General features: G+C 45.8%; 2 protein-coding genes and 1 long non-coding RNA gene across 4 annotated transcripts in view; 1 reads left to right on the forward strand and 2 right to left on the reverse strand.

Annotated features, from left to right (window-relative positions):
• The window catches only part of LAMC2 (laminin subunit gamma 2), a 32,165-nt gene extending 29,825 nt beyond the window's left edge, over nucleotides 1–2,340 (reverse strand). The window contains exon 1 of the mRNA XM_026101102.2: nucleotides 2,149–2,340. The gene's annotated coding sequence lies outside the window, so the exon portion shown is untranslated. The remainder of the gene's footprint in view (nucleotides 1–2,148) is intronic.
• Nucleotides 1,802–5,811, forward strand: LOC135328995 (uncharacterized). The gene is made up of 2 exons (XR_010390114.1): nucleotides 1,802–2,219; nucleotides 2,336–5,811. It is a non-coding gene; the product is annotated as an uncharacterized LOC135328995 (long non-coding RNA).
• LAMC1 (laminin subunit gamma 1) overlaps nucleotides 4,273–18,221 on the reverse strand; it is an 80,372-nt gene continuing 66,423 nt past the window's right edge. The window contains exons 14-29 of one of the 2 annotated variants that reach the window (XM_026101100.2): nucleotides 17,420–17,665; nucleotides 16,922–17,075; nucleotides 16,329–16,471; nucleotides 15,412–15,590; nucleotides 15,018–15,174; nucleotides 12,217–12,422; nucleotides 11,644–11,723; nucleotides 11,045–11,182; nucleotides 10,699–10,843; nucleotides 9,981–10,130; nucleotides 9,444–9,558; nucleotides 8,689–8,888; nucleotides 8,244–8,402; nucleotides 7,609–7,708; nucleotides 7,010–7,268; nucleotides 4,273–6,126 (exon numbers count right to left, since the gene is read on the reverse strand). In XM_026101100.2, coding sequence (XP_025956885.2) covers nucleotides 7,012–7,268; nucleotides 7,609–7,708; nucleotides 8,244–8,402; nucleotides 8,689–8,888; nucleotides 9,444–9,558; nucleotides 9,981–10,130; nucleotides 10,699–10,843; nucleotides 11,045–11,182; nucleotides 11,644–11,723; nucleotides 12,217–12,422; nucleotides 15,018–15,174; nucleotides 15,412–15,590; nucleotides 16,329–16,471; nucleotides 16,922–17,075; nucleotides 17,420–17,665 — 2,429 coding nt within the window. In that variant the 3' untranslated portion in view covers nucleotides 4,273–6,126; nucleotides 7,010–7,011. Of the gene's footprint in view, nucleotides 7,269–7,608; nucleotides 7,709–8,243; nucleotides 8,403–8,688; nucleotides 8,889–9,443; nucleotides 9,559–9,980; nucleotides 10,131–10,698; nucleotides 10,844–11,044; nucleotides 11,183–11,643; nucleotides 11,724–12,216; nucleotides 12,423–15,017; nucleotides 15,175–15,411; nucleotides 15,591–16,328; nucleotides 16,472–16,921; nucleotides 17,076–17,419; nucleotides 17,666–18,221 lie in introns of both variants that reach the window. The other variant, XM_026101099.2, reaches the window with a different exon arrangement.

Consider the following 18,221-nt stretch of genomic DNA (forward strand, 5'->3'; position numbering starts at 1 on the left):
CTTTGCTTAGTCTTTCCTCGTCATTCTCTACCATCGTTCTCAAGGTCACCTCTGAAAGCTGCATTTGTGCATGCATGACACTATCCAAAATGTGTTTTACTAGGCCCAGACTTTCTAGACAGTCTAGATCCAGAACAAACCAATTCCTGCCACTGCCCACAGAACAAATACTGCCCATCATGACCCATCGCTGTGGTAGCACTGTTCAGAAATGGACTCAAAAATATGGCTAACTGAAATCTTACCTTTTAGAGTAAAGCGTAGGCAATGGCTGGTACACGGAGGCATGAAAAACAGTGGCGTCCATGAGACATTATGTGAATGAAACAACATTACGTCAGTGGAGAACCTGGCTCTGCCCTTCCCCTTTAATCTGCACCACGAAGGGTGTCCTTCTGAAGGTGTCCTACACTCGCTCTTCATAACGGGGCTACGAAAACCAGGACTGCTGCTGCAGGGAGACCACAGCAGAGGCTGCAATGTTTAAACCTTGTGGACACGGTCATGGCTGAATTAAGCATTCCAAAGATAGCCTGAACTCGTAAAATAATCTAAATCTAGCTGATGCTTGCCAGTGGCAACTGAGAGATGTTTGAAGATGCTGCAGTGTAGCACTGCCTTCAGTTGATGTGACCAGGACAGAAAACCATTTTAGCTGCTTGTGACAGACAAGTGAGGCCAGGATAAGGGCAAGAACTATCCAGCAGTAAACAAGGCAGATTTAAGCCTTCTCTCGGTCCATAGTGGGTGTTCGTATCTCAACTTCCCCCTTGCAGGCCCCTAAGCCTCTCCAAACCTTTCTCCTTGAGGGGCTTTCTAAACTGCAGCATCCTCTTAAAATGCTGGTCCCTGGGCTACTTCTGTTGGTGGCCCTGTTTCTCCTTCAGTGTTTATTGAGAAGTGGCTCAAGTTATTTTTGTTTGCTTGCTTTCCCTCTAGCCACTGTTACACTATGAGTACGTGTTTGTGCATGTGTGCGCATGTAAGGAATAAGAAAATAAGGAATTTTCTTCTAGTCTGGCAACAGAACTTTATCCTGCCATGTTGGACTTCCTGAGTGTGGAAGACTGGGATCCTGTCCTGCTGATGCTGCAGAATAGCCTAGTGATAAAGCATGGACTTCAGTCTCCGCTTTGCCTTTGCTTCAGATTTCTCAAAGCAGGTTTAGGGCCAGCACGTAGAACCGCCTTTACTAGGTCAGTTTGGAGATATTTCCCCAATAAAGCCATTATCCCAAGATGAGTCAGGTACTTGCCCTATAAAGAATCTATCTTATAATAAAGCATGCAGCAGTATTATAAGTTCATCCTTTAAAATCTCCCTGCTCAGGGACACGTGAGCTTCCTTCACAAGACACTGTCCTTTAGCACTTGCGGTGCTTTTACACTCATTTTTGTTATCCGGTTACATCACGGTTGAACAGCTGAGGGGTACAGAAAACACTACCGGCTGTCTGCGCGTTTGAATGCTGGACCTTGTTTAGGAGCGCAGAAATCCCTCGCCTTGCCCGAGGCCAAACAAAGCAATCAGACACAGCGGTAATTGAGCCACAGATTTTGCAAGGCCCCCAGGACCTCGCTCTCGCTCACCAGAGCGGGCTGCCTCACTGCTCCCATAGGACAGAAACAGTCAGAAGAACGAGCACAGAGTAATGCTAAAACTAAGGATTCTGCCAGCAGCATTTATAACGTAGCAAGCAAGGTCCCAGCGCCTCCCATTTGTTCCCGAAAGCAGCCGGCATGAAAATATTGCTGCTAAGTTAGTAGCTGCCGCAGCCGGGTCCTCCCGCCCTCCCGTAGCCCTTCCCTCAGGAAAGCAGCCACGCAGCCTGCAAGAACCAACCTGTGACCCTCCGCTAAAAAATTCCCCGGGAATTACAGGGCAGGGAACTGGGCAGCCTCGGAGGAAAATGCCCTTTAAACGAGCGAGACGGTGACTGCGTGCCTGCTAAGCTCAACGCCCGCAGGGCTGCCTTTCTCCAGGCTCGGGATCAAGCCAGACTGCCTTGCCTGGGGCTGCGGCGGAGCACTGGGAGCGCTGCCCTTCCCGGGCGGCTCCGGTGAGCAAGCGAGGCCGGCCCGTCTGGCGGGGCTGCGGCGGAGGCGGCAGCCGAGCACGGAAGTACAGTCACGTCTGGCCTTGCCTCACCTGCGCCCTGCCTGCAGCAGCGAGGAGAGAGCAGGAGGTGTGCGTGCACGCAGGCCAGGCCGCGCGCGGAGGTAAGGCAACACCGCGTTTCCTTTCCGCCGCGTTCCTCCCTCTGCCGCTGCATCCTGCCGCGGCGGCTGCCGGGACACTGATGAGATTTTTGCGCAGCATTCCTGACATTTTGCAGGACAGAGGCATGCTGAGGACGAGGTATCGGTCCAACAGCTAACTAGAAACACATGGATCCAGCATGCCACAGCTGCACAGGGGGAGCAGAGGACACTGCCAGCTCGGCGACCACAGCCACGTCTCCTCTGCTCTGTCCTCAGATACGCCCAAACATACCCAGTCTGTCTCCTTCAGGCAGCCACTTCCATCGGTGATAAACCCCTGCTGAGACCTTATGCTCCCACGTCACAGGGAACGCAGCTCACCAGCCCCAGGAGACCAGGTGCTCTGCACATCAGGCTCTGCAGGCAGCCCACGAATCCCCAAACGCCCTTCCTCGAGCAGCTCCCCCGTGCTGGGATGAGCACCCCGGGATGGTCAGCCACGGTTACCTCAGCTGCAAAGGCCCTGGCCAAAAACTGGTGCCTCTCTGCTCACTTCACTTCCTTGCTACTGCCAACCGCTCTCTGGAGCCCCTGTCCCGCTGCGAGTCTCCTCGGCTCTCCAGAGAGCACACGCAAGCGATGGAGGCTTAACCTGGACAGCGAGAAAAGCCACTGGAAGCAAGAGGAGAAAAAAGCCACCTTAAATAAAGCACATGCATAAGCAATTGTAATTGTCATTAATGCATTCCCAGGTCTCAGCTGGGAAGCAGCGTTACTGCACTGTGGTTTTACAGCCCCGCACTGGTGAGGTTTAGTCTTTTAAACGTGAACTGCGCTTACAATTGAAGCTAGACAAACTTTAATTAAAAATAAAAATAGAACAAAAATAAGAACAATTAAAAAGGGATTAGCTATGATGCAAGTTAGCAAGATATGTGCGTTCTCCTCCGCTGAGAAAAATAAAAGAAACCCAGTCTGCAACTCTAAGACATCAGTTTGATTTCAAAACTGCATAGTCTGCTATCACAATCTATCCTGACATTAAAAACTTGCTCAACTGAGAAACTTGCTCTGGCAGAAGGGACGAATGGAACAGAGTATCCAGAATCATGGCATGTTTTATTAGAAAAAAAATTAAGCTTCTTCATCTAGGGTTTTTGGGGCTTTTCCCCCCCCTTTCAGAAATAGGCAGGCTTTTCACCTCAGGGGCCCGTTGCTTTTCAGTATGTTCAACTGAAAAGAGACAAGATTTTTACCCGTACAACGTAACGAAACACACCTCCAATCCTCCAGCTCTTTTGAGGACAGCTCAGCTCCAATAGCATCAGCAGTAACAACATATTCTCTTATTTCTTAAGCACTAGAAAAAACAGCAGCATAAAATTAATTGGAACATTAGCCACAGAAGGACGTGGAGAGAAATCATCATTACTATGACTGTTTGCAGCCAGCTGCATGAATTTGCAAATCACTTTTCTCCTCACTTCTCGCACTCATCCCCAGGTTCTTCCAGAGAGGGGAAGGAAGGATTTGGGCCAGGTGGATACCAGAGCTGCGTGCAGGAAGGCCCCAGCCCCGACGAGGGAGACCTCCAAGGTCCTTTGTGGGAAGCAGAGTGCTTATACCTTCTCATCCAACACGGACGTAACAGGTCCCCCCTCCCAAACCCCAGCAGGGAACAGAAGTCCCAATTTTGAAGGGTTACCTCGAGCAGAGGGGGCTCCCACCCCAGTCAGAAAAGTGAGTCACCAGCAAGCCTACGATCAGACGAAACGGGCAACGTCGCAACTACAGGGACGAGCGCTTGGTGCCCAAACAAGGCAACGAGCGATTTGCCATTATCGCTGCTCTCAGAGGGGCCAAAGTTAGCTTCTTCTCTCCGCTTCCAAGGCACATACAGAGATAATTAACTTTGGATTTTCTTCCTAAAAGGCATCAACTAAAATAGCTCCAGAAGAACAGGCATCCGAGCCCACGGGATTGATCGGACAAGAGGCAAATGTTACAACCGCGACAGACCCACATCAGTTTCAATTCCACAGAAAACAAGACTCCAAAGAATCCCAAGGTGTAAGGGGTTACAAATATTCAGACTTTATTATAAATAAGAAATACTGTTTTATACATAAAAACTGCAAGTGTTGCATTTTGTTCACCGCCCCAGACAGCAAGACCACAGATTAAGGCAAAAAGCTGAAGTGAAGGCACATACTGAGGGGGCCACAGTCAAGAATAAAGTGATGAAGGAACTGTCACACGTTCTCGGTGACATCCAGCACTCCATCAGCAGCTGTCTCATCATCACATTACGTAAAGAAATAACTGGACTTATACAATGAATAATGGCTGTAATGCAGTAGTGATTAAGAGATTGCTTATAAAGATTTTTTTTTATTTAAAAATAAAATTCTGTTAAAAACAGCTTAAGAAGACAAAAAAGGGGGGAAAAAAGCAGGAAACCTTAGGCCTGAGGTCAGCCAGGGCATGCGTGCATCTTCGCGTCTGCTCTTCCCACAGCCTTGGCAGAGAGGTGACATGGTTAGGAGACAGCCATGCGACCAGAGCAGCCAGCCAGGAAATACTGGTGTGCAAGTCCCACAGGCGTGGGTGAGCACAGGTAAACTCTCCTCCAAGGGTGCTACTAAGCGTGTTCACAGGCAGGGGGAAATCCCAAGTCGGGTCTTGGTAAACTGTAAGAAACTCTAGGGAAACGGGCGCAGAGGAGCTGTAGGGTTTGCCGGAAGCGCTCCCCGCCTCTGTCCAGCAGCACTGCTTCTGAGCACGCATTGGGCCTCCCACTAAGTTCTCATGCCCTGCACAGTGGTATTAAGAAGATCCCAAATTCGACTCTCAGATCACCTTAACATTGGGTCTCTCCTCTAAATAGTGCTACGGCTCCTCAGAGCCCAGCTGCAAACCCACAGCCATCCCCCCGCTCCCAGTACATCAGCGTAGCGGCACTTGCGTCGCCGAGACGCAAAGGACTGGTTCCTACGAGCGACGGGCTCACAATATAGATACTGGGAACATGGGGGAGGAAAGGGAGCGGGAGCCCAGGCAGGGGGAACACCTGGCTCGAGAGGAACAACAGACAGGAGCAATGTATGCTGCACGTGTTGTGATGCTCACAGGGGAAAGCACATAGAGGAGGACAGGCTGTGCCACTCTGGAAATATGGCTGAGTATATTTACACACACATACACACACACAAGAGACTTCCTCACTCTATAATCATGATAAAAAAAACAAACAAAAAAAATCACATTCACACAAAAAATATAAATTTGAAATAATTAATAGCACCAGTGTGTGTCAGATAATAATTTCTTCCCCGCTACGCAAACGTACAAAGTTGCATAGTGTTTAAGTATAGATATATATTGGATCTCAAAGAGGAGAGAGATGGGGATGTCTGACTGGAACTAATGAGGAAACTGCAGAGGATGCTCCCTTCTCGGATGAGGGTTAAAGGGAGGAGTGAAAGCTTCCCCACCACTCCATCCCAACAAGACTGATTAAGTAGCTGGGAATGGAAGACACTAACTGGAGAGGAACTCTACAGGGGAGGCAGTAGTAGCTATGTGAAGTACTGTGAGTGCAGAATTGCCACCAGAGCGAGCCCTGAACTCTCTGTGCTGCAGTATTTTAAGATGACCAAGTGATGGGCAGGTAAAAAGAAAGGAGGGTACTATTAACTTTGGCTCTTTCCATCAGGTTAAAAATGGACAAAAGGCAAGCTGAATACCAGAAAAATATAAAAATGCTACTATCCTCCTCCAGGAAGAAGATGGGGAGAAAGACCTCTTCATTTACATCTTCAAACCCTCTTTTTCCCACCCAAAGACATTCAACTTGAAGTTCAGACCAGCTGTCAGAGCTCTCTGGGTGGCAGCTTTCTTTTCTTCCTTAGCAAGACTTTTGCTGCTAAAAGAAATAAAAAGAAAAAAAATCTGTCAATAAGACATTTCTATCCTAAACAGATCCTCTGGCAATTCCATAGCAACATCTACAGATGGCAACTCAGCTGATCCACTTCCAGACTCCTCAGCCTGGACTACCTGACAGGTAGCTGCTTACAGACTGGACACAACACTTCTGCTCCACAGGCCAAGAGTAGTGCTGGCAAGTCCTATCACTCCACTATTATCCCATCTTCCCAAAAAGCTCCTCTCAGAGGCCGCATTTTTCTCAGAGCAATGCATCATTATAGAAAGCATTTCAGAAAGAGGCTTAGAACAGCTTGTAAAAGGCTACCAATGCTTTTGATTGGCCACTAGTTAACATAAAAAAAATTCACAGGGTTAGAAGTTGGGGAAAGGGATCTGAATGAGTGCAACTATACTGGCCATTACAGTAATACTTTGGTAGCCAACCCCCTTCCTTCACAGAAACAGAGAGCTCTGGGACCAAGGATTTTACAGTTGAGGGGAGAAGAGAGGAGAAAAAGTAGAGTTAGTTTTGCCTTGCTGTATACAGCTCACATGGTTATTTCTGAACCATAGTATAAGGAGTCCAGAATATCTTTCATCCTTGTGCTAATCAAAGGGAAACTGTGTCTGAGAAAGGGGCAAAGGCGGAGTGCTCAGGAAGACAATTTATATAAAAAACCCTTTGATGCCCAAAGACGGATATTTAATTTGCTTCTCTTTTAAAACTTCTCAACTTATCCTGATTTGGAAAGAAAACAGCGACTGCGAGCAGCAAAGAGTTGGGGATCTGAAGAAGGTAATGTGTGTTAAGGCACTCCATAGCCAAACAATTGCTCCACCAGTCACTGGGGGAACTCCCCCCCCCACCCCCAGCGCACCCTTAGGGTTTCTCAATGGACGGGGTGTTAAAACAGCCAGACGGCAAGGTCTTCTTGATGTCTTCCAGGTTGCTAATGTCTTTCAGGATTTCCTCAATGTCCCTGTTGTAGGCCTGTATGGCATCATCTTGCTTCCTGGCTTCTCTCTCAAGGAAAGACACTTTCTGGTCCAGGTCGCTATCTTTCATCTGATCTTTGGCACTGTTCAGGGTACCCTCAATCTCGTTTAGTTTGTTCAAGTCCACTGTCTCCAGTTGCCCTGAAAAGTCAGAAGTAAACAGTGAAGTCCATTAAAAAGTCTTTGACACACTGTTCTCAGGTGTTTATACAACAGAGCCCAAATTACGGACAAGTGAGCCGAGATCTTCAATGGATCACCCTTGCATTAAAAAACCAGGACCAACTGAATGGGTGATACCTCCGGAACCTCAACAACCGTCTTAAAGTTTGCTGTGCAATGTGCAATCTGATTCCTAGCAAAACACCTGCAGGGAAGCAATCATGCTGTGCCAGCTGCAGTCACTTTCATGTCAAGCAGCAAGAAAATACTCCAAGGCATGGGTATTCAGAAACTAAGGGCAGGAGTGCAGCAGTCTTACCTAGTTGATCCAGAAGGTCGTTAATGACAGCAAGCAAACTATTTACAGAGTTCTTTGCTTTTCTTGCATTGTCTTCTGCCTCCTGGGCAGCCTGTGAGGCCTAAAAGGTAAAAAAAAAATATTGACAGCACAATAAATGCAGTAGGGATTATGAAAGCCTTGCCTCTCCTCTTCACATATCAGTCAAATCAGTGACATCTCATGCTTCCCTGGTTCCTCTCTATGATAACACTCATGTGCCGAGATCTCCGTCACAGTTCTGGTGAAGACAGACAACTTGCAAATAATCAGTCTTCTTTAAGGAGGGATGTGATTCCCGGATAACAGGGCAAGATTTTGCAGGAGAACATCAGGACAGAATCAGTGCGGCTACAGTCAGGTTTTGGTTCAGAGAAAAGGAAAGTGTTATATTAGGAAAACGGGCTTTCAAAGTCCAGCAGTGAACCTATGCTAACGGGAACTCCTTTTCTAGTCTCATGCTTTCCATCTCACTTAAAACCTGGAAGAGAGAGAAGGGTAACTGGAACCAGCGTTGTCTTTGCAAGAGGGCAGCAGGGGAAAAAATAATTCCACCTTCAGGACGATAGGGAGACAGCAGCTTCTCACTACTGCCGTCAGCCGCCAGGATTACATACCATGCCTGCCATCATCATATCCTGATCAGCATCATCCTGCTTCCGCTTCAGCTCCTTTTCTGCATCTTGCAGTTGCTTCATCATGTCATCCACTTCTCTGGCCAGTCCCGTCACATCAGAGAACGTCTTGTCAGCTTCAGCTTTGGTAGCAGCGGCATTCTACAGTCAACACAGGGGAGAGGACCAAAGAGGGTGGTGAAGGTGCAGAACATTCTTCAATCCTTTTCATCATAATGCATCAATTTCTTATCATGCCACATTTTGCATTCCCTGATGGGATATAAAGTCCCTGATGGGATATAAAGTTCAAACGCAATTCAGCAACAGGAGGTTTCACAACAGCTCAGCAGGAAGAATGTACATGAGCACACCAGGAATAGAGGAATTTGCCCAATTAAATGCCAGCACCTCAGGAGGGCTGATTCCAGAACTGCAAGCGACTCACCTTCTGAACGGAGCTGGCGATTTTCTCAGCATCATCTGCTTTAGCCTTGGCTTCCCGGGCATCAGCAGCAGCATTGCCAAGAGCCAGCTCTGCCTGGCGTGTCTTATTGTTGGCTTCAGCAATGGTCTGTGTAATGGCAGGAATCTTCTTCAGAGCCTCCTCAGCTGCTGTTTTGTTATCGTTCACACGTTTATCAAAATCTGAAAGACGGCAAAACAATTTCACCACTTGCTTCAAAAGAGCCTTGGGACGCTTCTTTGACCAAGCTACCCAGGCTATGCTATCCTGAAATTAGAGTGAAGGAAAGCAAACCAGGATATGGGAGTGCTGTTAATTTGTTATCTTAATAACTGTCAAAGCAGGATTAATATCAGCATCTATAGAAAGTTTATCATGCAGTAAAGGCAATGATCATGCACAGCATCCTGCAAAAAACCAGCAGCAGTAGTTGCTGAACAGGAAGGCTTACAGCTCTCCCTATTACATGTCCTCCAATGCTAACTATGCAAGTTGCACAAAAAGTATATTTCTGGTTACTGAAAGGATTTCTGTTTTTCCTTAAAAACAACCAACACCACACAAAACCACACACACATACACCCTGTTCCCCACCCTACCTCCCAAAAAAGACACACAAGAAACCACCATCTAACACTTAACTATTGGCAATAGCATGAACCATTAGCCAAAATGCCCTACTGGAAAGGGACCTGTCAAACAGATTCAAGGATTCACTGCAAGTGCTTTCCCTTTACCTTTCAGGTTGCTGAGAATGGTATTGGCCTCCTCTAATGTGCCATTTCCCTTCCGAGCAGCTTCTTCAGCCAGAGCTTTTGCTGCATCAGCTCGAGCCAGGAGCTGATCTGCAGTCTAGAAAGACATGACATATATCAACATATTCCTGTCCTCTTAGGAATGACTATCCAGGCATATCAAAATGCATCACCTAAACAGCCTGCAACACCAATACAATACAGAACAAGTGTTCATCCTCAAGTTGGTGGCAATAATTCCCCTGAAACCATGTAAATGTGGCTCCCTTAGGAACACTGCCCTGAATACAAACAAAACAGCACACTTGGCAAACATCCCCAGTTCTGTACTATAGCCTCGATGACACTGTTTTCACCAGCTTTTTGCATCTCCTCTCCAGAACCTACTTTTCAATATTCTCATAAGTAAGTAATAACCAGCACTAAGACTGAATGAGACTGAATCTTCTGTATCTGGTCAGTTACTTGCTTTCCTTCGTTTTTTCCAGGTAACAAAAGCCTGCGCACAACACAACTGACCTGCTGTTCCGTCTTCCCTTTCTCCAAGAGGTTCTTTACTTCCAGCTCCTTTCCTTTCATGTCTTCTCTCAAATCCTCATAATCTTTCAGCTTTCTTGCAATTAACTGATCCAACTCCTCTGCTTCCTTCTTGATCTTATTTGCTTCATTCTGTATGTGGAGATCAGAAACAAAGGCAGATTTTCTGAACATTAAGAATGTTAAAGAATTTCTGAACAGGTGGCAAACCGCTGTGTAGTTTCTCATGTCCAAAACAGGCAGCAGCTATAATAAGTTCTCTTCTCTTATGACTAGAATTGCAACCCTGCATCATGGATGCCTTCAGAGCCCCAAATACCACCAGGGTCAGTAAAAGGATGGAGAATGGAAACATGTTTGTGCATATGAAAAACCTACTCTACTATTGTGAGCGAAGGCGTGGGAGCAAATCTGCAGACTTTAGATGGAACTGAAATTCTTGCACTTCAGTCCCAGCCAAGATGTTTGATAAATAACATTTGATTTTGTTTTTCCTCCTTCAGAGACTGGGGGGTGGGTAGGAAGGTGAAAGCTGAAGTACACAAGTGTGCATTATGTGTACAGATGATGTACAGATGATACTTAAGCAGAGAAACATTAGCAGAGTACAGACAATATTGTCAGTGACTCATCACACTGCTTTAATGCTTGCCATCACTGATCTTTGGGACATGCTGTGCATCATGCTTCACTCAATTACCTCTAGCCCCGTGGAATCCACAGTAGGCAGACTGGTGAGATTGGCATAAATCTGCAAGGCCTTGTTCCCAGCTTCCTCTGCTTCTGCAAGCACTTTGTTTGCCTGTTTCTCTAGATCGCGAGAAATGTTTCTTGCTTGATTATACCTAAAAAAGGAAAAAACAAAAAAATAAACAAACCACTGCGATTTTTTTTTGTAGAATTAAACATACTAACTGAATAGAGAGGCTAAAACACTGAAACACAATTCTCATAAAACCCAAAGCATAAACGTTACAAAAGGCATCCTAACTCTCTCCTCTACTCTAAACCCTGGAAATAAAACCTGTTTTCTATTACTGACTCACTTCTGGTTCAGCTCATCGATGTCATTTGCAGTTTGGTTCTCTCCAGCCAGGGTCTTCAACAGCAGTTGATATGCTTCTGTGGAAGTATCATTTGCTGCCTTGGCTATGCGCACAATATCATCAGCTTCCTGTTTGTGCCTAGACAACATTACAAAAGAAAAATAATCCCATTAAAATTATCAGCTAGCAATTTCTAGTCTCATTTCCAAGATTTTGTTTTCTCCTACTTTTGCTTTCTTCACCCAGATTTGCGCAGCTAAAATATTTATGAGAGATGCTGTTTGAGACAGTCTCTGCAACCAAGGGCATCACTACTCCAGCAGTGCTCGCAGTATCGGCAAGGCACTGCTATGGTTTTACATGTCTCTAGTTCAGAGGTCTAGTGTTTGCCCTCTCCCTTGTTGATCTACAGCTGCATACCTCAGGCCACTGCACCTTCTCTACAGCAGTGAAACATCATTAGAAACAATGCCAAAATTTTTACTACTCAGCCAAAGGAAATGTGTTTCACATCAAGCAAATCAAATTGCACTTCCCTTTTCCAGGGAAAAACAGGGACCTGATGTGGGCTGTGAAAATCGTGTCTTGCTGTAGCCTACCGTTCAGCCAGTTTACGGGCCTCTTCTGCCAGAAGAGTCATGTTGTTAGGGTCACCACTTGATTCCGATGGTGTAATGGACTGGAAGGGAAACAAACAAAAAACCCCACACCAAGACATTTCTTAACACTGCTCTTTCATCTTTTATTCATCAACACTTGAAATATTCATTGTCACAATCTAAATGCTTAGAGGTGTCTAACAATCTTTTCACTTCTCCATATAATTTTTCTTAAGCCCATGTAGTTTCCACCAGTTACTTCTTAAAACCAAAGGTCTGCTATTTATTTAGAGTTTAAGTAGGCTTCTTCAAGCAGGGGCTAAGATTAAAAAAAAAAGGAGGGGGGGCAGGGGAGGGAGACTATCCAACCATCCATCCTCCTCAAACTAATCCTCCACCATCTTGGGTGGAAGAAAGGGTATTTCCATAGGAACTTGTTACAAGAGACCGCGCACACACACACATGCACATGCACAGAGAAGCATATGCAGGGAGCACAGAAAACAGGTTCTCTCTCAGAAAGGAGAGGGGAAGGCACTATGCTATCATGCCAGACGTCCCCACCACACTCACCACATTGTCAGCTGCCATCTTTGCCTTCTCAAGCATAGTGGAAGCTAATCCGATCAGGTCCTCGGTGTCCTCCACCCGCTCCCGGGCTTGCTCCGCCAGGCTCTCCGTCTCCCGCACCGTGTTCTGGATGTTCTGCAGCCTGCTGAGCTGACTCACTAGCGTGCTGTTGATGTCTTTGAGACGGTCCATGAGGCCCTGATCTACGTCTGAAACATATGACATAAAACGGAGGAAGCAAAGTCAATTACAGCAGGAAGAGAAGTTACGGCAGCAGCTTACCACTGTAGGCAACATGTTGGTAGGTTAATCCCCTATTGAAAGGGGACTAGCAAAATCATTTAATAAGTCAGTCAGCTAGCTTGAGATCAAAGTCATCATCAGAATGTGCATAAAATATAAGAAATGAAAAGTCATTAACTACTAAGATGACAATCCTGATGGGTGTTTAAATGGACGCCGATCGGGGATTTTGTGTTCAGAATCATGTTTTGCCTCTATCATTGATTAAAAAAAAAGAAAAAAATGGCAGAGCTCTCAAGAGGTATGAGACATTTACTTTCCTCATTCTCTTCAGCTCTACTCCTACAAGGTAAGCAGAGATGAGAAACAGCAGGCTGTATGTTATCCTCTCCATCGGGCGACTCCCTCAAGCCAGCCACTGCTTCCACAGGCTGCACATAGAGCAGCTAGTACATCTACATAATAGCAAACCTACCGCAAATGCCTCCCCAAACCAAAGGAATGACAAAAGCTGGCAAAATAGAGGACCCAGCCTTGGTTCTTCTGTCTGTAGGGACACATGAGCCAAACTTCCCAAAATTCTAGACCACCAGGTAACTGCCCGTAACATTGCCTTAATAATGGAGCCATCAAGCATAAGTCTTATAACCAGAGCAGAACACTTTTTTTTAAGTAAGAGAATTATTAACAACTGAGGTACAAGCAGAAGTCTGCACACCCCAAAATTAAGGTTTTTCACAAGCACGTTGCCTTGACCTTGCAGCACATCCTGTGCATTGAATGTGAACATTTAACACTTAAAAAATACATTAAAACTACATATCAAGAGGAAAAACACAGATAGATGCTACAGGTGCACACAGCTTCCTGTTAGTGTAGTTTTTGCATTTAACTTGCCTTTTATTCGAGGAAAGAAGGGAAGATTAAAAAACAAAAATAAAAAAACACCCACAAAATCTGATCCATTCCCTCACCTTTCAACCAATACCCACCCTCCTACCCACTATCTAAGATATTATCTAAGCATGGGTGCCAAGCAGGCAGCATAAGGCTACCCCAGCTAAAACCGAGAATTTCACTCATCATTCACATCAGCAGAAATCTTCCCAAGCAAATGTCTGAGGGGCACACGAGACCTGGGTGGATGTTAAGCACGTGCTTTGTGCTGGCTCAGCCTGTCACCCCTCAACTACTCCATATGGCCCTGGTACTCCGAAGCCCTGAACCCAAGCAGGGTGAGAAGGTACACAGGAGCAAGCGCTGAAGAGCACTGGCTCTTCAGACATCAAATCCAATCACCCGTGACCCATCTGTTCAGCCTCGACTAGTACATGTGGCTGATGTACGTATCTGTCTGCTTACCTAGGAGAGGCAGTCCTACTCTGGCACACCTGCTTGTATTTACACACAGCTTGATCAGCCCCAGCAATACAGTAGAAGCAGACATGAAGCTATTTGTCCTTCCAGAACACCTGCTAGCAGCAAACCCTACAGTTCATCTTCCCTGGAAACATGAGTACCAAGGGCAGATCAGACCTGGTCTCTCTTCCCTACGCTGACTTCCCACAAAGAAGAGTCAGGCTCTTATTACCACAGTGCTCCACGAGCAGGGAATCAGGTTAGTACTAGGATGTAGACCACAGCTCTGTTCCTCAGGGCACAGCAGAGCTTTTTGCCCGTTTCCCACAAAGGGGACAGTTTTTTCCAAAGTGGCATCAAATCAGTGAACAAACTCCCAGAGGAACAGTGAGTGACCACCTTTTACTGCAACACCAATGGAGTCATCTTCAATTGCTCCTCTCCAGAATGCTTATACATTGAAAAGAAAAAAAAAGAAGAAAAAACCCCAAACCCCAGCTACAAACTGCTGTCACACTACTTAATGCCCTGTTCAGACATCCTATGGTAAAAGGTGGCAGTAGAAGAGTCTCTTTGAAGCATAGCTTAACAAGAAAAATCACTCGTCTTTGAGCTACGATCAGTAGCTGAAACGCATAGCTACAAGGCACCACAATAGCACTTTTCAGAATATTATAAATTATATAGTGGGATAATTAAGCTTGCCAGCAGGTTTTTGAAGTTTTCATTCTGATCACTGATTATATCTCAACAAGAAATGCTTTATTCCCAAGATCTCTGAAAAAGTTCATAAGCAGCTTAAGCTGCCTTTGCTACTGGTGAAAGCTGCAAAAGCACACAGAGACACATCTGTTTGTGTACTATAAAAGTCTTCAGCTTGCTTATACAATGGTTATACAGAGAATAAGTAAAAAACTCCTTTGCATCTGGAGAAGAGGATAACAAAAAAACAGTCTTCTCCGTACAGAGCTAGAGGCAGATCTTTAGTTTGCTTATATTAGAGACCACTGAGAACATCAAGGCAAAAACACAACCATCATTGTTTTGATAATAATGTGTAATATCTCAGTGGTATTTGAAATATCTGTCTGTCCTGATGCACAGTATAGGCTTGAAGTAAACAACTCTACATCCTAAGGGAGCAGGAATGTCAAGTAAAGAGCTGATTTCGTGTCATTCCACCTCTGATCACTTCAGCTCACCTTTGCTGTTTTGTGCTTCTTGGAGCAATTCCATAACATCTCTTTCTGCCTGCTTTAATCTCTCTTCAAAGGCCTGATCCGTTACAGTTTCTTCTCCCGTACCAAGGTTCGCTATAAGATTTTCTAGCTCTTGCAGCCTCTCTCGCTGTTCTGCCACCTATGTGAAAAGGACAGAGAACAGATATGGGGCCAAGTACATTAAAGCTTTTTGCTTGCAGCAGGCGTCACTCAGACACTACGAAGAAGTCTCTGTATGAGTGGGTATAAAGTGGGCCTGCCTCTTACCAGAGTCTGATACCAACAGCGAGAAACATCAGAAGTACAGGCTACTGTTTTCCACCGACTGTGGTGATAATGGCAGGTGAGAAACAAATGCTCACGTTCATGGTCTTACCTTGTCTTTCACTAGTCTGTAACACGCAGGACATTCTTGACAGCCTGGCCATGACCGATTGTAGAAATAGTTCTCTTCGCACTGGTCGCAGCGGTTCCCCACGAAGCCTTCCTTACACTCGCAGCGGCCGTCCTCCCCGCACTGCAGGGAGTGCGAACCTTCAGGATCACAGTCACATGCTGCAGGAGAGTTAAACTTCAGTCAAGCCAGAGGAGCTGCAGAAATACCCTAAACTGCAGGCTGTTCTGGGTAAAAGCACTAGGACACCAGCACAAGGCTTACTCCCGATCTGCATGCTTCCACACACACAGCAGCACACGCTTTTTTTTTTTTTTTTAGCTAGAATATTCATTTCATGTTAGACAGCATTAGCAGTCTTGCTGCTCTTCTCTGAGGAAGCATTTTAATTTTCTACCCATCTAACTGTAATGAACTGCAATGAATTTTTCTGCTCTTTAAGAGCAAGGATATCAGAAAGAAGATTTGGACAATATTGTTTTTGTCTCATGTTTACAAGCTATTACTCCTCAACACTGAGTCTCTAAGTTAAGGCCACTTCCAGAGTCAATATATAGAAATTTAAGAGTAGAAAACAGGACTGTTCTGGGACAAGATTCAGAGCAAATATTTACACTGAAGAGAAGCAGATACCTAATAAGTCAACACAGTCAGAGTTCTTCCCATCTCAAAAATAAACAAATAACAGGAATGAAAAACTCATAAATTAACTGAAAGAATAAGCGATTGCACAGAGACCGTATTTCACTGTGCAGGGTGTGGATACAAAAATGCTAACTTCTGCTGTGATGAACAGAGGGGTAGTGAAGGGAGAAAGCACTTTCTCAGAAACAGAGGAAAGGAAAGGCTGGTTGTACAAAGTCCCTCTCATCCGCCTCATTCCAGCATCTCAGACTTACGTTTACAGCCTTCGCGGCCAAATCCGAAGTGATTGGCCTCGCATCTGTCGCAGCGCTGGCCGGAGATGCCAGGCTGGCACTCGCACTGCCCTGTCCGTATGTCACACTGGCCGTTGGTGGAACCCAGCGCGTGGCAGTCGCACCTGGGGAAGACAGCCACACATCACAGGGTGACACAAACAGGAGGCACGCGTGCAGCACCTCTCAAAAAGCCCTAGTGAGCAAAGCCAAAATTTTCCATGCTCTCCTGATGCAGAAGGCAAGGCACAGAGTCTCTGAACTGCGCAAGGTCACTTGGTGTCTGAACTAAAAATGGAATCCAAGAGCCCCTACTACCAACCATCAAGCAGTCACGTGATACTTCTCTATTTAAAACCCAGATTTAAAGCTATTTATAAATTAGGCTTTTTGTACATCCATCATAGCTGTTCCTTAACTCCTGTTCTTCCCCACCCTTAGCAGCATCCATCAGGAGTACCACTAACTTATGACAAATCCTTGTACAAAAGCATTAAGAGGAAAAAGCTTCCTGCACCTGTTAAGTGCAGATTCTCCAAGCCACGCTCTTTGCCACAAGCCGAGATGGACATTACCTCTCGCAGCCACGTCCACTCTGGAGGTTATAAAAGCCAGGCTCACAGGCGCTGCAGTCCCTCTCGGTGACGTGCGAGAGGCACTCACATTGCCCAGTCACTTGATTGCAACTTGTCTGCTGATTCACCGTGCCGTAGGGGTTACAATGGCAAGCTGCAAGAAAAGGAAGGGGGAAACGCACAGAAAATTAGAAGCCTCTCGTGATGTTAGTACTTGGCTAACCAGAGTCCCCCGAACAGGTCTCACGAGTATGTGAATCCAAAACCAACTGCAGCCAGCTCCAACATCACCATATTTTCATTTTGATGGCAGTAAGTACACTACAACCACAAACATTTTAGCCAGCTATAACCATGAAACCATAACAAACCATTCATTATTCCTATTACACCTGAAGACTGCAACAAAACACAACCATTTTCCCTAACACATCGTCACAAAAAGGCAGCTCTCTGGGACAAAAAAAATTGTTAAACTTGAGAGGAAATGGCTCTTACCTCTGCACTTGTCTGCGGGGTTGGGGGCCAGGGGGTTCCCAAAGAAGCCGTCTTTGCAGCGGTCACAGTAGAAGCCAGCTGTGTTGTAGATGCACTTCAGGCATTCACCTGTGTGGCGGTTACAGTTCCCCACGGCATTGGGATCGATGTTATCATTGCACTGGCAGAGACGACAAGGCCTCACAGCACCATTTTCACCCAGTGGGTCTCCGAAATAGGCATCATCACACAACTCGCATCTTTTACCTGGGATACGACAAAGACGCATGTGCTACAGCATAAAACCCTTTGCTACAGTCTCACTAGGACTCTTTAGAGCCCTTTCTGAAAAAGGAAACTCTTGGGCATATTTCTTTTTTATCTTTGTGATGGGAACAGAGAGGTGCATGGGACTACAGATGAATTCTTCCCAATTTTAAGAGTCCAGAGTGCTTTTGCATTGTCAGACTGTGAACTGGAACTTTGGCCATTATGAAAACCTTCAGCTCCCCCTTTCCCTCCCTCCCAACCATCCATAGTAAATCCTGTTTGTTGTAATTTGCTGTTGATTTAAAAGTCAAAGCAGGCAGACATATTGCCGACAAGATAGCTGAACAATCCCATACGGGAGCCTGACAATCTGCCAAATCCTCCTTGGGCAGGCACCAAAGCATTTAGCGCAGCAGTTTTCTAATTCTGTGCCTCTCCATAATAACGGGTGACCTTCATCTGTTCCACCTCTTATCTTTTATGGAAGAAGTACAGAAAGATTATTAAAGATACGACCTTTGCAGGCAAGTTCCCAGGACTCTGCTTTGGTTCA

Source organism: Dromaius novaehollandiae, chromosome 8 (genome assembly GCF_036370855.1).
Source record: "Dromaius novaehollandiae isolate bDroNov1 chromosome 8, bDroNov1.hap1, whole genome shotgun sequence".
NCBI classification, from domain to species: Eukaryota; Metazoa; Chordata; class Aves; order Casuariiformes; family Dromaiidae; genus Dromaius; species Dromaius novaehollandiae.